Genomic DNA, 18,763 nt, shown 5'->3' with positions numbered 1-18,763 from the left:
AACATTTTTATCGCGAATTTCCCTGCCAGGTATGAAGAATCCGTTGTTCCACATATGCCCATGGCCATCCATTCTCTCGTTCAGTGCGACGAAGTAGATCGAATAATAAATTTTGGGCGAGAGGTTCGTCTATCCATGAGCTGCCTGCAAGGATTGAAAAAAAGGATCGTTAGTAAACAGCCAATTGCAATATCTTGAATATGGATATAGCAGTAAACATACAGGCACATAGGGCATGGCATGCCATAATGCGCAACGATGGCTCATCATCGGCAGATAGTGCAATGCCGAAGAGATAGTTGAGGTTTTCAGTAATTCGTCCCTATAGAAAGCATTAGAACAACGCCCAAAGCATCACAATCACAGCCAATTTTTACCTTGATTTCAACTCGCTGTTCGTGTGAGTTTTCATAAACCTCTGTCTCGCGAATCAGCATTAGTGCCTTGGCGAGACATAAATGTTGCATCGCGGTAGCTGCCAAGGAGAAAACAATGTTAGCCACAAGCCCCACTCTGCCCCGACGCATCCGCATTCGCATTCGCATCGTGCAAAGCAATCAACAGGACACTTACAATGCCATAAGCTTGTGTATAGCACAACCGGGAACGGCTTCCCTCGTGCGTGGTCGGGTGATGAGATGTGTAACGGGACGAACGTATCGGGTCGTCCATGCTCCCATTCAAGAATTCTCTGCTTCAGAGCATTCTCACCAGCAATACCCAGATGGCCGCCATAGTTTTGCCCAGAGACGTTATAACAAAAGTCAATAGTCTCGGCAAGGATCCAGATCGCCCGGTTGACCCAGTCGCCGTCATTGAGGACCGGCTTGGTGACCCACCACTGGCGGAGGCGATCGTCGAAGGGGGCAAAGGTTAGCCGAAGACATTTTTGGTACGTAAGTGCGAACTGGATATCCTGAATTACGAAGACCCAGAAGGAGGCCGAGGCGAGGCCACCGGAGATAGCGCAGTCCACATGTGAACTGATGTAGACAGACCCTGCGAGGAGGTGGCGCTGCGGGTCATTGGAAGGAGTGTGGGCTGGGAGTAGGGGTCAGCCGGGGGGAAGTCGCTTGTCGGAGATTATGTGGGGGTAGAGGATTAGTTAGGGATAAACGTACATGAGATTTGTTCGAAGAAGCGTAGGATCACGGTGGAACTGAGGAGAATGTCAATGCCAATGTCGAATTCGGGTTTGTCGAGCACTGGTAACATAATCGAGATACAGCGCTCGTGATAGCTGTCGGCGACATCCGGGGCGATCGTATTTGCTGTTCGAGATAGATGGCATGCTGATACAGCAATACATGCGTAAAGAAGTAGTGGGCATCGACTGGCCAAGTGGGCCACATCCGAGGTAAACCGGTGTTCCGGGTCTCCGGCATCGAGCTGATTAGTTAGTCAAATAGGATCGAACAAGTTTGTAAGAAAAACAAACTCACCCATGGTGCAAGGTACTGTTGGTAATGTCGAAGCAAATACGCCTCGTTAATACTTGCCAGCCTTGGCTGAACAATGGGCGTGTTTGAGGAGAGGGGTGAATTTGCAGAGGTTGAACGTGAGCCACGAGAATCTGCGACATAGAGAGGAACAGAATTGCTCAGACCCTGGACAGAGGGGTCCATGGTTGAGGATGAAGTCGAACGAGCCTCTGAGGGTGATCTAGAAGCCGATTTAGATTCTCTCACGGACACAACATGATACTCTGATGCAGTCTGGTCTGTTTCGTCTTTGAAGGAATCTGCAGGTCTGAAAGTTAATTCTCTGTTTTTCTCTGTTTATTTTTGTCTTAATTTTGATTTCTGCGTCTCATTTGCCGACCAAAAAATGCAAAGTTTGGACAACTATCGCCTCTCACTTACATTCAGAAGATGTTTCGACCCAGACCTGATCATCTGGAAACGCTAGATCGCTCTCCCCGTATCTCGGGGGGCCCTTTCCTCGTAGAGACGGGTTCTGGCCGTGGCGAAAAGAGACCTCTTCAGATTTGCCGGGAGCCGGCACACATTCGCGACCAGATCGCTGGCATCGCAGGCATTTTGCTCCCGATTTGTCACCTGTACAGCTTATTAGATATCGCACAGAGTCATGAAATAAGGAGGAAACAGTATAATACATTTCAAATGGCGCAGCCGACAGGTGAGGCTAGACAAGAACTTTGTCAGTAAACTTGGCGAATTGGGACTTGCGTAGGCATCCGAATTTGTACTCACCATCCCCTCATCACGCGCGACAGTAGCGGGGAGACACACGAAGAAGGAAGGTTTCCAGAAAGGAATCATAACTCGGTATTCCAGGTCCGAGGCTTGGGGATAAATAAAGACACCCCCGGAAACGGCCAGGCTACGATTCTGGATGATGGGATTGATGGAGCACTGCTAATCAATATCTCAAGCGGAGAGAGTGGAGATCACGAAAGGGCATGGGTAGATCATAGCGAGTTTACGTGGATTTTTTTTTGGAGTACCAACCAGCCAACGCCCGGTCTGTTGGAGATTAGCTTCAACCAGGAGGGGAGAATTCTCTTTGGCTTTGCCCCTCGACCACCCCTTAGCGTGGGTGTCTTTTGGTCTTGTTGGGTCGAGCGGGTTTCAAGGTTAGGCTGAGCTTCATGCGAATTGGTCCTGATAGAAAAAAGAACCCGCCCGGGAAGGTCCAGTGGTGGCCCGGCTTTGATTATGATTGCAACGCTCCCCACCCGCCCAGCGTTTTGACAGTCTCCTGCTAGATTTGGTTGGTACACACACCCCCACGCATCCGCAACAAACTTTTGCACTCACCTCCGATCAAGACCGATCGTTGCCCGAACCAGAAAGATCTAGGAAACAGGGCGTCGCCGAGACGCCGCGACAGACCTCGGGAACCCGGCAAGGTGAAAACAAGCGAGTCAAACACGGTGAGGATTGTATCAGAATATTGACTATAATGTGCCTAGGTCATACGGCCGAGTCTTCCTTGCTCCCCAAACGGCCCCCATTTTGGTATGTTTGTATTTTCCCTATTTTCTTTCCTTTGTGCTGTGTGGGAAGGTTGATCCTAGCGACAAATGTTTAGCGGTATGCATCAGACCAATCACAGTAGGGCGGTACACGGCTGGCTTTGCAGTCGGGGAATTTTTTATGATGTTGATTGAATCCAGTGGAATTAGTCATCAAAGGTCATTGTCATGCTTCACGCATTCTTACTGTGGCTTACTTGCTGGGAGGTAATGCCACGGCAAGTCCAAAGTTCCAAGTGTCTAAGCTTTGAGATGCAAATTTAGCGCAGCCAGGGGCGACAAGCTGTCACCCACTTGAAACCGGGCAGTTTTCACCGAATTACCTGGTTCAGGGGACACGTCCGTTAATATCAGCCATATTTCCGGGACCATTGTTCAGCATTGTTCAGCCGCCGCCCATATGGCAGCAGACAGTGTTGGTACTAACTCTAAGAAGGAAGGCTAGACGTACATACAGACTTTCCCGCCCCTCCTGCGGACCGAGTATCGCTAGGAGTGCGCTATGCCATCACAACAATCATTGGATCGGCGACGCCGGAATCGACTCCTGTACCTGACAAATCCCGCAAATCCCGTAAAAGTTGGCTGAAGGTTGGTGGCACAGGAGATTCGGTGGCACAGAAAAAGCCGAGTGGGGCGAATCGAACAAGGTAATTCGGCACTGACCGTGATTGCTTCGGGTTTCATTTTACTAGACCCCGTGGATGGCGTACTCCGGACCCGTCGAACCCTGTCGATCGTTGGGGGGGTTGGAGGCGTACGAAGCCGATGATGTGATTCGATGGATATGAAGGCTGTTGCGCTCGAAAGATTCCGTGACGCGTCTGCAGCCCACAAAGTTAAATGAGCTTTGCCGGAGGTATAACCAGAGTAGTGTGAGTTCGTCCGTGGATGGTGTGGGGAGGACCAGATGCCGAGTCTTTCAGCTGCCTTTTTTAGATGATGTGCCGGAGGTAGACCGAAAGAGGCATCTCCTGACAATTGGGAGATTAGTCTCATATGCGATCGATGATGAAGTATATTCCATGATCCATACCTAGGTAATCCACCTGGGGAATCCCCGAGTTCAAGTTCATTCGGGGACCATCATAAATGTAGTAATGCAGTTGGCCAGTGTACAGTAGATGGTATCAAGAGCATGTGGGAAAGTCGGGAACCAAGCACGTGTTTTATGCTTATTTGATTTGTTGGGAAGGCGTGATGCAATTGAGCGGGGGAGTCAGGTGACTCCCCGGATTCCTTGTTTTGGAACCCATTCTGACGCCCGCGTCCATTCTTTGTCCCCAAGGAAAACATGTCGCTCAACCGCATCTCGTTCCTCGAAGGGTGGGAGCGGAATCCTGCGGCTTTTCTGCGGGGACGAGTGGAGGAAACGGGTTCCGCGGCTTCTGATGAAGAGTCTGACGTGGATCAGGACTTACCAGAGTCTCTCTCCTCTTCGTTTCCCTCGACGTATTCCAGACTCAATTTCAATCCGTATGCTGGCCCCGCCTGGAGTGAACGAGGCGATGATCGTGATGATCGCTCACTGACTGGTATATCCCCCACGAGGACGCGGGAAGCTCCTGCGGAGCGGGGGTGGGCACCGGGGCCCGTGGCAGTGCCCGAGCCCAAAGCCAAATCCAGGGACTGGCTGTCGGAAACGACCGGAGCCTTCGAAATAAGCCCCGCCAGAAGAATCGGTATGCCGAATCCCTTCCTCCTCATTGCGAAGCAGAGGCTTTAAAGCCGTGGACGATAGAACTGCATCGCTGATCCACTCCGCAGTCCAGGTTTGTTTGGCGATCGTATACTGCTTCGTCTCGGCCGGCATTGTCTTTGGATTTGCGGCTTTGAAGCCGGTCCTCGTCAGCGAGAATGTGTATCGAAACTATTGCTCGTTGGAGGAACTAGCACAGAATGTTCCCGTCTGTGACGGGCAGGAAATTCGGTATGTCTCGGGAAGAGTGTCCTCGTCCTCGTCCTCGTATCATGCTCACCTCTATACGAAAGCTTGAATTTGATGTTCACAATCGCCGCTGTCGCAACCAATGTTTCTGCTCTCCCCGTGGGAACCATTCTAGATTCCTGGGGCCCACGAGTCAGTGGAATCATTGGGGGGTTCCTCCTGGCTTTTGGTGCCATCATATTCGCATTTGCTGATCTATTACCCTTCGACGGATACATCTCGGGCTATCTACTACTATCTCTAGGCGGGCCCTTCATCTTCATCTCATCCTTCCAGCTATCAAATACTTTCCCCTTGCGCTCGGGCCTAATCCTGTCGGCATTGACCGGGGCGTTTGATGCATCCAGTGCAGTATTCCTGGTATTTCGCCTGATAAATGAGCGCTCAGGTGGCAGTTTCTCTGTCCGAAAGTTCTTCCTCCTTTATCTCACAGTCCCGGCGTTGATCGTCGTTGCACAACTCATTCTGATGCCGATAACATCATACAAAACCACCGGTGAACTAGTTCAACATGCTGAGACACAGATAACAGAAGAGAGAAGAGATCAAACTGACACAGCAATGGAGAATCAGCATGAAAGTGAAAGACAGCGGCAAGATCGCCGCGCTCACCGGCAAAGCATCGTCTATCAAATTCAAGACCTTCTAGATGACGGCACAGATTCTATTTTCTCGGCGACTGGGGCTGATGATACACTATTCAGTGGTCTTTCAAGCCCTCGCCGTCCGCTTTCCCCACGGTCCACTCGCTCGCGACCTGACAACCCCAAACCTCTGCCAATGCCACCCAATGCGCCAAACACAAACACCAGTGGAGTCTGGGGCGTCTTACATGGACAAAGTGCATTATCACAAATACAGACCCCGTGGTTCACGTTAATCACGTTCTTCACCGTTCTAATGATGCTTCGAATCAATTATTTCGTGGCATCGCTCCGTACCCAATACACCTATCTCCTCGGCTCGTCCTCGGAAGCTCGAACCATAAACTCTGTTTTCGACATCATGCTCCCAGTCGGTGGCCTTTTCTCGATTCCATTCATCGGAACGTTCCTCGACAAACTGAAAACACGTACTGTTCTTGCTGTTCTCGTTTCCACGGCCACCGTAATGGGTGTGCTCGGCTGCATCCCCCATAGCACAGAAGCTGCCTACGCGAATATAACCCTTTTTGTCCTTTACAGGCCTTTCTACTATACCGCAGTCTCCGACTACGCAGCAAAGGTATTCGGCTTCCAAACATTCGGGAAGGTCTATGGACTGATCATATGCCTTGCTGGAGTGGGCAACTTTGCGCAAGCTGGACTTGATGCGCTTACTCTGAAAGTCTTTGATGGGAACCCGGTGCCTGTGAATGCCGCTTTGACGACCGTGGTCGCTATTGTCGGCGCCTCGCTAGCTGGATTTGTGAGCTTGAAGACAAGCATCCTACTTAGCTCGGCATCGAAAGTCGAAACTCGAGAAGATCACCCAGGCTTGGTTCGCATAGACTGGGAACGAGAGCCACTCTTGACGAGATCCGGGAGCATTGAAGGAGGTGGTCAGCGGGCCTATGGCACATAGGCGATCTACTGTGCTATGATGAATCCTATAATGCTAGTAATGAACAATGCAAATAACAGAATGCAATAAGACACCATTTACATGAAAGAATCATGGATTGATATCAACAAGGTATAGTAGGTATAAAACATAATCGGGGAACGCGTCGTAACATCGATGCCCCCCTCTGGGTATTTTCACTCGAAACCTCGCCATTTATACTATAAATGAATTCAACATAGCCTTTGTACAACGCCCTCGCTTCCATAGTTTCTTCAAATGCTATTCCGAGTCGACGACTCTGCCTCGCGTATGACATCCGCCACGACCTTTTCGGACAATGACCAGCCATCACCATTCCGTTGACTAATCCCATTCAATATGCGACGCGCCTCGTCTCCAATGAGATTCACATCGGCCCCGTAGGAAAGCAGCTGGCCGATAACCTTGACATGGCGCTGGTTGGAGTGTCGTTTTGAATGTTCGATGATTCTGCGAAGAGCCTTGATGGCCACAGCGAGAGGGGTCAGACCCGTTCGTTGCATGACATTCACCCTAGCGCCATTTTCCAAAAGCACATTTGCCACGGAGGGCCAGCCTTCCCGTACGGCATGCATAAGCGGAGTTCTCAGGACGAGGTCCCGAGCCTCGATATTCGCACCATGGCGAAGTAGAATACGGACAGTCATGTCTTGACCCCTTGAGGCAGCCAACGCCAACGCTGTCCTGCCCTTGTGGTCTCTGTGCTCGACCTCGGCGCCCTGTTGTAAGAGGAGTCGCGCCATACTGCCGTCGGTTGTTTTGAAAGTATTACACGCGTTGAGGAGCGGCGTGCGGTCCATGAGATCGACTTCTTCGATGCCCGCGCCGTTCTCAATCAACAACTGAGCGCCGGCGACAAAGTCGGAAAATGCCGCGGTGTTCAGTAATGGTGTCATATCGAAGGCCGTGCTGCGGATGTTCAGCTCGGCTCCGTGGTTCAGGAGTAATTTCATCATGCTCAGCGAGGCCTCGATCGTCCCCTGGCATCCTGATTTGGGAGATTGGATATCCACACACAAGCGCAGCGCGTTGTCGCCGATATTGCTTGTTGCAGTGACATCGGCGCCGTATGCTAGCAGGATGCGCACGGCACGATCGCGTCGGTGATATACAGCGTAAAGCAAAGATGTCAAGCCGCGATGATCTCTATGGTGGATATTCGCGGCCTGGTTGAGGATTGATCGTAGTGAGTCCTCGGTGCCTAGCACGGCGTAGAATAGAGCGGTGCGACCGAGATTATCCATGTGCTCCACATCCGCACCCCCAGCCAGCAGAGCCTTCACGACATCATCCCGGCCACCCTGTAGCGCGAAATGCAAGGGAGACTCGCACAACGCGGGTTCGGAGTCAAAACCAGATCCTAATCCAGGTTCTGATGCAGGTCCAGCTCTATCGACGCGGGTGGGACAAGGATCCTGACTCAACCGAGGTTTCTTCCGGTGGCCATCGCTCACCCCTTGAGACTCGGTCAGCCCATCTTCCGAAGCGACATTCCGCTTGAGAGTCTCCATCAGCTCGGGCCCCATTTGAAGCCCGTCATGAGCCCGTTCTGATGAAGACGTGCTACCTTGGCCGGTACCTGGAGTGGCAGGTTCAACAAGTTCAACAGATGGCGTCAAAGTCAACGTTTGCCGCCCCGCGACGGGTAGACAGCCGCTAGCCGCTTCGGGAGCGGGGGATGTCGGAGCCGCGTCTGTTTTTGTTTTTGACGCTTTCGATGCCTTGGGGATAGGCGATTTGCATCGCAGCCATTTCCAGCAGGACGGCATTGATGTGTATTCAAGTGGTTTCAACTTCAATCAAACATAAAGGAGTTGGAGGTAGATTATCTCCAGCCAAGGACTAATGAGACATCTTTTGTCGGGGGTGATACGCTAGCAGGTGATCCGACTCCTTGTGGCGTCAACGTGCATATCGCGTGGTCAGGATGTTAGTAATACTGTCAAGTGATATCGACGGGGTGTGTAGTACCTAGTGGTGATTAGCCTGGTTCTATTTGTTTGTTAGGCTCACTCAAAGGTTCAATAAACAAACTTGAGCCCTGGAATCCTTGGAATCCACACTTTCCAAGGTTCAACCTGACAGTTCGGACACCTCGTACCTGGGCAGGTTCCGAGGTTCTCCTACTAATACTAGCAGTAGTAGTTTATATACCTGATATGCACCTGGCAACAGACAAGACAAGTCGAGCGGAGATTTCATAATTCATTCAAGTCGTGCCATATCATCATCTACTTCGAGCTCGGTGGAAACGGCCACATCTGCGTCGCAGACTCAGCGTCCATATCCTTGCTCAGCGTCTGAACAAAATTCTCGTGCAACTCTTGATTCGTCTTGACCATCTCTTCCCATTGATCACTCGCAATCCACCCGATAGCATTTGTGGAAAGCTTGTCTCGCACAATGTCCTCCACATCAAGTGACGCGATCAACTTGTCTTCCTGCTGTCTCTGCCACTGCACTTCAGCCTCTGTGATGGAAAAAGGACAAGCCCCCGGGAGCTCAAGTGAAGACCAGTTCTCAAACAAGTGGTGGAGTTGGGTGCGGAGTGGGGTTATACTCCCCGAACTTTGTATCGAGCAAACTTGGAAGAGCCGCCACAGGTTGCGGCTCACTTCGTGCGGCCTATTCATTTTCTTGACCTCCTTATACCGCTTCATCTCGTAGTACTTGGTTATCGATGCCATGTCCAGTTCCTTCATGACAGACTGCTTGGCGTCGGGATTTAAAGTATCGAAATCATCCGGGCGAGAATAGGTGTGCGCACCGTACGTGTAGAAAGCAGGAGGCGGGACAAATTGTGCTAAGTTAGCCTGCTCGAACAACGGCAGTATCTTGCTGGTCCGCCAACCGATAAATCCTTCAATCTTGGTCGGATCTTCGGGCGAGACATAGATATCCTCGAGGTCCAACATGTCGTTTCGTAAGATCGGCTCTGCAATGTCGAGCACCCGTTGATCGCGGGAGAGAATCGGCAGCACGCTTTGGGCTTTCTTCAGCAGGTCCTTGTATTCGGCGAGCGACTGAGACTTGTCAAAATTCTCAAGGCGTCGTTGAATTTCGGGTGCTGTGTTCTCGTTTCCGATGAGCGCAAGCTCACGTTGCGTGATCGCATCTCCATACTCTGCAAGTGTCGACCCTGTGAGAATGGTTAGGTTATTAGTAAGTCGTCCTCTTCATGGCCTTCATCAATTCGGGTAACATATCCACTTACAAGGGCCACTGTCTACAATTCTGGGCTGATTGCCATCCTTGTCCCGAAGATACCACCAATCGGAATCAACTAATGGTCCAATAGCGAAATTCTCGTCTGGATCAATTGACGAGGAAAGTAGGCATGCGCGGGTCCCCCATTTTGACAAAATTTGAGGAACAAGACCGCCATACGCCGGGAATTTGAGGTTAGCAAGCTCCTTTTCCATCTCCACCACTTGATCGATGATCTTCATTCTAACTTGAGTACCCAGAGAACCCCATTTATGTGTCAAGGGAATCCCTTTCATCTTTTCCATGAGTATGTATTCTGCGCCGAGTTTTTTATCGTCAACTTCGAGACCATAGACGTGCGGGACTCGGATGGATGTCATGTCATCAACTAGAGAAGAAAAATCAGACAAATGGAACAAATATCCTCCAAAGTGGGACATTGTAGCAGAGACATACGAAATGCAAGCATCGTCACCTCAGAAAGTGTCGATAACATCATCACACCGGTGATTGGACATTTGATCTTCGCTATGAATTCCTTCCCATCGCTCATGGTCAAAAGTAAGACCCGGCTATTCACCGAAGGCAGCTTTTCCACGCGAATGACTTTGGTTCCATCACCAATGTCTTCGGCAGCACGGCGACAAAGTTCGTGGACGTCAAATTTGACGTAACGCAGTTCTTGTTGGAGGTCATCGCCAACTAACCACCGACCTTCTGTGTATCGGAAAAGCTCTTCCGACGTGATCTTGATATCTGGGGAGTTGTATCTCGCCGAATATTGACAAAATGAACGGTTGTAGTTGACTATGGCTGACTTCGCGAAGCCAAACTGAGCTGAAGCTTGAGTGTTGCTCAGGGTCAAGCCTGCATTTGAATGCCTAGTGAAAGATCGAACTGAATTTTGTAGACCCAATCGAGTCAACATTTTGAAACGGCAATATGAGCGCGTGCAATGACGAAAGATTGAGGCTGAAAGGTGACGTGAGTGAAGCAGGGGCCAAATGAAATGAAAGCAAACGCCGTAAACATGCAAGGGAGCCACGTGACTCCCTATACTTCCTGCCATTCACTGACAGCGAATCATGCAAAATAAGTAAGATTCGATGATAATTGAAATAAATACTAGAGACCAGGAATGAATGATATATAATGACCATAGATCAGAAACTATCTCAGGCTGATCTAAACAGATCGAAGATATAGGAGTGTGGACTGACAAAGTCTGTGCACCAGCCACACTATGAAATACGCCATCATAACCAGGAGTCAGTATTACTTTATATCGTGGATTGAATGATAACTCAATAAAATAGATCGGAATTTTTCAATAAATCCACATGGGCAGACGATATAAAAAAGAGCTATCCATCAACTCTCTCTATCAAACATCGCAGAAGTTGGATCCCACCCAAAAATATCTCTATCACAGGTTTCCGACAAGAGGTCACCATCAGTCATTAACATCCAGTCTAACTCTGAGTCGGCCCCCAAAGCTGCACCAATATTACTATTAGCACCGGCTGATCTTTCCGGCGGGATATACGCGGAAATCGGATTTCGGGCAGATGTTCGGGGACGTTTATTCGACGGCCATGTAATACCGTCAGCCCGTCGATACATTTTCCCCGAATGCGTCCGAAGTTCCCACTGATGCTGTAGCGTGACCAGTAAATCCTTCGCACGTCTTGCATTCATCCAAGAGAGCGAGAATTCGTCGAGAGCTCGGAAACATGTACCCAGATGGGCGACTATCTGCGCCTTGGAATGCGAGGCATAATTGGAAACTGCGGCAAAGAGAAGGAGGAGGACGGCGGAGGATGTTATTGAGACTGCTTTAACGTTGATGCGTCGTAGAGTGTATCTAGTTTCGTAAAGAAGAAGAATATTGGCGATTGCGATGGCGGATTGGATGCACATTTGTCGTGCATGGAGATAGCCGGGTCCCTTAGGTGGTTGTGGTTGGAGATAACTCTTGGACATCCAGGGTCGGTGGGCGTAAATGATATTTTGATGATATTGCATGCTGTGATGGTTAGAGATGTTCCCGCTGACTGCAACTTGAAAGCAGAGGGAATTTCTTACTGTAGTAGTAAAACATGAGGAGGGTAAGGAGATACATGGTCGTTTAGGTCGATTCGTAAAATTTGTGGCAGATTGCCTTTCCATTTGCAGAGTTCCGCCACAATTCTTTCATTGAACTCTTGCATCGCGGCCTTATCAATCTTGGACGTTGTGTATCTGAGACAATTAGCTTTTGACTCGTAGATTGATGAGTCGAGATTCTTACAAGACGTATCCACACGGCGCCATGATTTCACAGAGAGAAACGAGTTGTTGACTAACAAGCCCTGTGCAATCATGACCATCAGATCGCTGAATTACGGATGCTGGATTCTCGTAGGGTATCCACCCCTGAGACTGGTTGCAACAGTCTTGAGAAGGCTTGCCAACTGTAACATCGTCCATGTTCGTGCGGAAAGGCCTGCCAAGATGGAAGCCCAATTGACTAAAAGGTATAAGCTTCGATAAATGAATCGGGATTTTCAACTTACTGGTCAACGATATATGCAGCCCAGAAGACGGTTCGACGGAGATCCGCATCTGCAGCAGAAATAACCCCTTTCAAAACGTGCGAGGACATGTCAATGTGCAAAGCGAGATCAAAAGCAAGCCGGATTGCCATTCCTTTGAACAAGTCAGCACACTGGATGAATGTCTCTACTATTTTCCCACTCACCACTATAAAGCCACCCTCGAGAATCCATACCATTCCCAATCTCATGACTACTGAGAATAACCATCGCCTGAACAGTCGCCACACTCGGGAAGTCCAACTCAGCCTCAAGCAATGACCGCGCGCGATCTCCGAAAAAGTCGACCAAAGTCTTCGGAAAAGTAACAAAACTCGGATGGAATCTTGTTTCAAATGCGCAGCCGATCGCACACCTATTTAATTCTGGTCAGAAAGATAACTCAAGCATCAGCGGGATAGAACACTCACATCGCATTCCGCAAAGCTTCGGAGTATAAAGAAGTATCCTCCATAGCGAACCATTTCTCTTTTGCATCTTCATACAATTTCCGATCAACAACATGAAACGACGGGTCCTGCCAACTGAAGTACAAATTGATCAAATGTTCCTCAAGCGCGGGGGGTACTTCCCTGTCAGCATCGACTCGATCAGCACTGTTAGAATCATAACCATTGATTCTACGATGAGAGTCAAATGTCTCCGAATGCGGCATATCGCGTAGGTTGAATGTAGAAGTTGGGCCGAAAAAGTGAGTTTTGCCCCCTCGACCGATCCGTAGCGTGCCAACTCGATCAGAAAGGTCGTCGATGAGACCTTCGATATCAGCAGTGGTATTGGCTTCATCAATCAAGGTCGACCCATCATCGCTTGCGGTCGGAGTAGCGACAGTCGCTGCAGTATTGGCAGGTTGGGCCATCCCGTCCAAGTCGAGACCCAAGGCGTCGCGTTCAGAAGTGGAATCAATAAGTTGCTGCAAGTCAATGGGCGCGGAAATTACTGAGCCACCATAAGCGAGGTCCATATCCCAGATACTGAGGATACTATCCGGGGTATCTGCTGAAGGGGTTAATTTTCCCTGCTCCGGGGGTCCTGGCAAGGGGGAAGTCTGAGAAGCTGTCGGAAGCAAAGCCTTGTTAGGTGAAGTCGCAGTTGAGATCTTTGGAAGCGCGAGAGCTGCAGGAATAAGAGGAGGCCCCATAGAATTTTGCGATTTTTCACATTCCAGATTAGGATCAATTCGCTGAAGAGGTGATATTTCTGGCTCGCAAGAGGGCGCCTGATCGAGCCCAGAAATCGGTTTGGTCGGCCCAAGGGCATTTAAAATCTCCTTTAATGCCAGGTCCTTGTCTTTCGGGCTACAGGGAGGCTGCAGGCCACTTTGGCAAATGAATTCTGAAAGTTGATCGACTCTTGCGATAAGCAAGTCAATGGCTATTCGAAGAGGAAGCCTATGATCCTGTGTCAAATGCTGTGATCTGGACATGATGATATAATATACGCATCAAGAAATAGACTGTACTCACTTTCTTTTATCGACCGCCTGGTAATGACAACTTCGACTCTTGGTCATGCAGTTAGAGCAAGTTGGCTCAGAGCCATCGCACTATTCGCGGTTATCAGTTGCTGAACAGAGCTTGGTGGAGAGTGGCAAACCTTTGCCTACCTTGATCTTGCTCTCTCGGCAAGGAACACAAGCCATAGAGGCATGCTTTCTTTTGGATGCAGTCTTTGGTAACATATCGCAGTCAAATGGTCATTGCATGGTCAATGTGCTATGCCGAAATGCGCAAATTCAGCAGTAAAACTCGGGTGGCGTGGATTTCGCGGGGAAGAAAAGAGTCCCGGGGTAAAAGAACTGATAAGAAATCAATCAAATAAGAACGAAAATTCGGCGGGGATGCGATCGACGGATCCTCTTAGCCTCAATGAATTTGTTGAAGTTTAGCGACCTGCTGGCCAGTAGAAATCGTGCAGAAGACGGTCTTCTCCAATGGAGGGGATTGATGCCAAGATTTTCGGTCGGTGATTGAATTCCGAAGGATCGGCAGATCGAGAATGACGATGTGCCCCGGATTTACCCCGAGTTTTCGTATTGGTGTTTCTTGTTCCACGTTTGACTGAGGTCTGCTGCTAGTTAATAAAAATTGGGACCAAATCAGAGATACGGGCTATTCTTGTCATCTTGATTGGCATGAATCAGCTTGAAATCGGGAACGGAATCAAATACATTCTACTCTAACCGACTGCTTCAATGTCTTCTTATCTACTAGTAGATACAAAGATACCCCGGAAAGCCAAAACCAGATAGCTTATTCGACTTGAAAGTTCACAAGAAGATCGCCAATAGCAGAGAATGATGATGATGATCATGATTATAATGAGGATGATGATGATGAATGAGAGTAATCCAGGTGATGAAACCGTGTGATGAAACTATCTATGGCGGAGGGAAGTAAACCAACAGTGTTGATTAGGTAGAGCTAGCGAAACTGGCAGCACATTCCATGGCGAACCCAAAACATCGAGCGTACCAACCTTGCGACCAATGGCTAAGCTCCACACAATGAGGCGCGCCTCTAAGCAAACTCCCATCAACACGCACACTGCTTTTGAATGCCTTGACGCATGTTCCAATTTCCTCGTCGGTAGAAACAAAAAATGGGTCATTCTCCACAAGTGAAAACATCACAGGCGCTGAAACGTGCGCTGCCCACTTCTGTTTCCAGATTGGGAGCCAAGCAGCAGCGAACTGTGTTGCTTCTGAGATGGGGAAAGCCACATTGAGGCGCTCACTGTGTCCCAGAATATCAGGGTCAAAAGTCGCGGGCTTGAACATGGTTTTGTCTTTTACCTCCGGAGGGAAAATCACATAATTCTCATCGACGGGAATGAAAGGAGGATCACCACCTTTCATGGATGAAGACTGCTTATCGCCCATGCCACTTGCAATTAAACCGCCAAGAGGGTATAGTGGTGTCTTATCCTGTGCATGCAGAGCTGCCGTGATAATGCCTGGAATCACTCCTAAGCTATGACATAATAGGACAATGCAATTGCAGTGGTTTGGCGACCCGATCTTCCGCCAAAGTTCAGGGAGTATCTTTTGGTGGAGCGAGATAGCAGTCTGTTCGAAGAAGTCGGTCCCCTCAGGAATAGGCAAGATAGAACTTGTTTGCCCATAGGAAGGACGATCTATAGATACAAAGGGAACGCCAAAGGCAGCACTCGCCATGGAGGCAGAGAGTTGTGGGGTGGCATCAAAATACTGGTGATCATAGGATCCTCCATGCATGCCGACGATCAGAGGGCGGTAGGCGAGAGTGGAAGTCGAAGGTAGTGGAACAGAGTGTACACCTGCCACGGTATCATTATCGGAAAGCGTGTATCGAAAGGGCTGCATCATGTATAGAATGAAAAACGAAAGCCACTTCAAATACTGGTTGATGATTGGAAGGATTAACTGGAAAACAAACAGGAGGAAATTGCGACCGCGAATTTGGTTTTTATGTATAAAATACTAGTAGATATTGACCATTTCGGACTCCGGACAGCAAACCGTTTTTTAGCCGGCTTTAAGCCTACCGCCGAATACTTGAAATAATTCGGAATTGCGCAAGGTTGGGACTCGGCATCCCGGCCCGCTGGAATGCCAGTGATTTGATTACCAAACCTCTTTCAAGTGACATGTAATGAATTAGCCAAATGTCTGGTGGTGGAACTCAACGCGTCAGGAATCATCTTGGCTCTATTAAAGTATCGACTAACTATCTAGGTACACAAAATGGATGGGATCCAGTAGCAAAAATATCTCGAAGTCAGCACACGTATCGAATACCTTCGATGCCAAAAATTACGCGCATAACCTTTTTTTCACGGATCTCCATTACCTGTACATTACGTTGACTAGTTAATCTGCAGTACCTGCGGCCTGAGGCAATATTGTCACCCGGATTTAGCCGGAGTTAGCGAATCAATCGTCTCGTTGCAACTGGTTGAGATGGAAACTATAAATCTCTGAACGAACACCTTTGTCTAAGAATTTTTTCCGACAAGCATTGATAGCTTCAAGTGTCTGTTTCCACCTGGGGCAGTCTCTCTCTTTTCATCTCCGGAGGTCTTATTCCTCAGGAATCCCCGGTATGCCGCAGACCATCAGTCTACCCAAAGGCCGGCGACGCCCGTCTGACAGAGCTACACATTATCAATGACGAACGCATCTAAGATAGCTTGAGTGGTAAGACAATTCTCATCACGGGTTATTCTTCCGGCTTTAGGGTCCACACTCCTCGCCCGGGCGGGCACGCTACCAAACTGGCTCTCGGGATCGTGCTCAATTTTATCATAGGCGAAAGTACTAGTAGCAGAGGGGTGGGCAATAAAATAGATATACAGGGCTTGTAAATGGTATATATTATGGTCCAATATGTATATACATGAAAACAGAGTCTAAAAGAACCAATGCAAGATGATAGACGCTATAAAAATGACACCAGTAAGTCACATGAAAAAAGAAAATGAAAACGAGAGAGTAGTTATTATATGCCTTTTTGGTGGAAGTAGAAGCCAACGCAGCCACAAAGCTTAGTCGTATGTCACCATAACTTGACGGTTAACGACAATATCAGCTTGACCAGGCCTTTGTCCATTTTCCAAAATGTCCTTCTGGCTATCGCCATCGCTCGAGCTGCCAGGTCGGCCGTGGTCAACCTCGGTGGTGGTATGGTTAAGGTTCTTTCCGCTCTCGAGCTCGTAGTTGCGCGAGAACATTGCGCCTCCGCTGCGCGAGCCAGTGAAGCCGGGCGATTTGTTGTATTTGTCGTAGTCGGAGGTCTTGCCGTCGCGGAGGATGCGGAAAAGCGGACGGAGAGTTGCGATGTTGCCGACCATCATTCCGATACCATTTTCGGCGAATCCCCAAATGACGACGTTGGCGACTTCGAAAAGGTAGTCGTTTTGGCTGGTGAGGGCGACTGTGTATTTGAGGCGGATACATGCGGAGAGTGATGCGCTGGAGTAGAGAGAAAATGTTAGTAACCGCTGGAGTAGATTGAAGATCGGGGGATAACGAACAAGATTCCAAGGCCCATGAGTCCAATAATCGAGATCTTGGTGTTGCGATTGATCTGCACGTTCCAGAGCAAAGGTACCGGGCTATGAGATTATTTGATCAGTATCATTCACATAGTGCAGATCGATGTGGCAAGGACTTACAGGAAAGCAGTCACCCAATCGGTAAAGATGTTGACGGCGGTACATGCGTAGTAAACGTTGGCGAGGACATAGCTGGGCTGACAGTGGCCACCATTTTTGAGGAGTTCCGTATCCCAAGCAGCTCTAATATTGGATTAGTATTATTCTTGCATATGGTTTCTGTACCGAGGTCATACTGGACGGGAATGCAGTTGATCAGAATGAAGATCAACGCGATGATGTTCATCAAAACAAACATGGTAATTACGACGTATTGCACATAAACATAGATTTTCCTTCCTTCGGCCACACGAATCAACATCCAGCTGATACTGAGTTTGATCGGGATGATAGCAGCACAATAGCCAACCTCGAAGATCAGGAAGAACTAGTTGATTGAAAATTAGTATCGTCAACGCTTGTAAGTATGATCAGAGTGATAATTACCTTCTGTGCCTCTGCTGAGTATTTTTCATTACCAGGCTTTGCAAGGGTGGTAGTGTGAGCACCAATTCCATTGAATGCTCCCCCAAGACATCCAGCCACAAGGACGAAAAACGGTGCCTATTTGTTACATTAGACGAGTCCTATTAAGTTTTATGTGAGGGTTATGGAGAAAACAAACCAGTGCTGCAGTCATAATCCAGTCTTCGGGTCCCCATGATCTGCGGCTCAATCTGCAGTAAGCGCGCAAGCCGAATGTGATCAGTGCCAAAGTCGTAAGCAGGATCGTTGTGGCTGCCAGCCCTGGGGCTGCATCGGCGTAGACGACCATTATCTCGTCCTGTTAATTGATTTTCACTTCCAAACAGCCTTGTAGTACTGTCAAGAGTCGCTAACAATGGGGTAGCACATAAGCATTGAGTGTAAAGTGTTGTGGAGTGGAAGGAACAGGATCGTACGGGGTAAAGCACGAATTATTAATATCCGTCGGATCTTTTCCGACGTCAAGGAAGTTCTTTCCTCCTGTTAAGCTAGCGTGATACTCTAGTGGTAACGGACAAGCGACGAAGACAATGGTCACTGTGTGGATCTGGATCCTGTGGAATACAATACGAGGCTCAACAGGGACTATAACTATTGTGATTTGCTATCGAGTGCTAGTTTCTGACAGCTTTGACATCGACCAAACCGGAAATGCCCCCTCGACCCTCAGTGGATCTGCACGCCTTCGGAGATGAAAAACAGTGATCTCCGCACAGAAACGTGGAAGCGGCAAAATGCCGTCCCAATTGCCGGCCCTCAATGGTACTGAGCTGACATTTGATTCAGAGAGAGCTTAGTACGGATACACCATGT

At 48.9% G+C, this 18,763-nt stretch overlaps 7 protein-coding genes across 7 annotated transcripts; 1 reads left to right on the top strand and 6 right to left on the bottom strand.

The window, feature by feature from the left end:
• Positions 1–7: 7 nt before the first annotated feature.
• N7533_003571 (Zn(II)2Cys6 transcription factor domain-containing protein) lies at positions 8–2,282 on the bottom strand (the record flags this gene model as incomplete). The annotated part of the gene is made up of 8 exons (XM_057100221.1): positions 8–144; positions 223–322; positions 378–475; positions 574–1,041; positions 1,122–1,389; positions 1,443–1,741; positions 1,863–2,057; positions 2,117–2,282. The coding sequence occupies 8 exons, from the start codon at positions 2,280–2,282 to the stop codon at positions 8–10; spliced, it is 1,731 nt and encodes a 576-aa protein (XP_056962909.1).
• Positions 2,283–4,292: 2,010 nt separating this feature from the next.
• N7533_003570 (putative MFS transporter Fmp42) lies at positions 4,293–6,509 on the top strand (the record flags this gene model as incomplete). Its single annotated transcript, XM_057100220.1, has 3 exons — positions 4,293–4,680; positions 4,766–4,928; positions 4,991–6,509. 3 exons carry the CDS (start codon positions 4,293–4,295, stop codon positions 6,507–6,509), a joined length of 2,070 nt encoding a protein of 689 aa, XP_056962908.1.
• A 254-nt stretch (positions 6,510–6,763) lies between these two features.
• Positions 6,764–8,299, bottom strand: N7533_003569 (ankyrin repeat domain-containing protein; the record flags this gene model as incomplete). Its single annotated transcript, XM_057100219.1, has 1 exon — positions 6,764–8,299. The coding sequence occupies one exon, from the start codon at positions 8,297–8,299 to the stop codon at positions 6,764–6,766; it is 1,536 nt and encodes a 511-aa protein (XP_056962907.1).
• A 462-nt stretch (positions 8,300–8,761) lies between these two features.
• Positions 8,762–10,665, bottom strand: N7533_003568 (phosphotransferase family protein; the record flags this gene model as incomplete). The annotated part of the gene is made up of 3 exons (XM_057100218.1): positions 8,762–9,669; positions 9,745–10,125; positions 10,194–10,665. 3 exons carry the CDS (start codon positions 10,663–10,665, stop codon positions 8,762–8,764), a joined length of 1,761 nt encoding a protein of 586 aa, XP_056962906.1.
• A 443-nt stretch (positions 10,666–11,108) lies between these two features.
• Positions 11,109–13,757, bottom strand: N7533_003567 (fungal specific transcription factor domain-containing protein; the record flags this gene model as incomplete). Its single annotated transcript, XM_057100217.1, has 6 exons — positions 11,109–11,763; positions 11,823–11,962; positions 12,033–12,246; positions 12,293–12,425; positions 12,478–12,686; positions 12,742–13,757. 6 exons carry the CDS (start codon positions 13,755–13,757, stop codon positions 11,109–11,111), a joined length of 2,367 nt encoding a protein of 788 aa, XP_056962905.1.
• A 987-nt stretch (positions 13,758–14,744) lies between these two features.
• N7533_003566 (uncharacterized protein) lies at positions 14,745–15,674 on the bottom strand (the record flags this gene model as incomplete). The annotated part of the gene is made up of 1 exon (XM_057100216.1): positions 14,745–15,674. The coding sequence occupies one exon, from the start codon at positions 15,672–15,674 to the stop codon at positions 14,745–14,747; it is 930 nt and encodes a 309-aa protein (XP_056962904.1).
• A 1,181-nt stretch (positions 15,675–16,855) lies between these two features.
• On the bottom strand, positions 16,856–18,239 carry N7533_003565 (uncharacterized protein; the record flags this gene model as incomplete). The annotated part of the gene is made up of 6 exons (XM_057100215.1): positions 16,856–17,282; positions 17,345–17,425; positions 17,486–17,608; positions 17,662–17,852; positions 17,912–18,028; positions 18,090–18,239. 6 exons carry the CDS (start codon positions 18,237–18,239, stop codon positions 16,856–16,858), a joined length of 1,089 nt encoding a protein of 362 aa, XP_056962903.1.
• Positions 18,240–18,763: the final 524 nt, after the last annotated feature.

This window comes from Penicillium manginii (genome assembly GCF_028828005.1).
Source record: "Penicillium manginii strain IBT 31320 chromosome Unknown utg000003l:1.0-959480.0:1.0-959601.0, whole genome shotgun sequence".
NCBI lineage: Eukaryota > Fungi > Ascomycota > Eurotiomycetes > Eurotiales > Aspergillaceae > Penicillium > Penicillium manginii.
The sequence above is the reverse complement of the archived record's forward strand: the minus strand, read 5'-3'. Positions and strand labels throughout refer to the sequence as shown.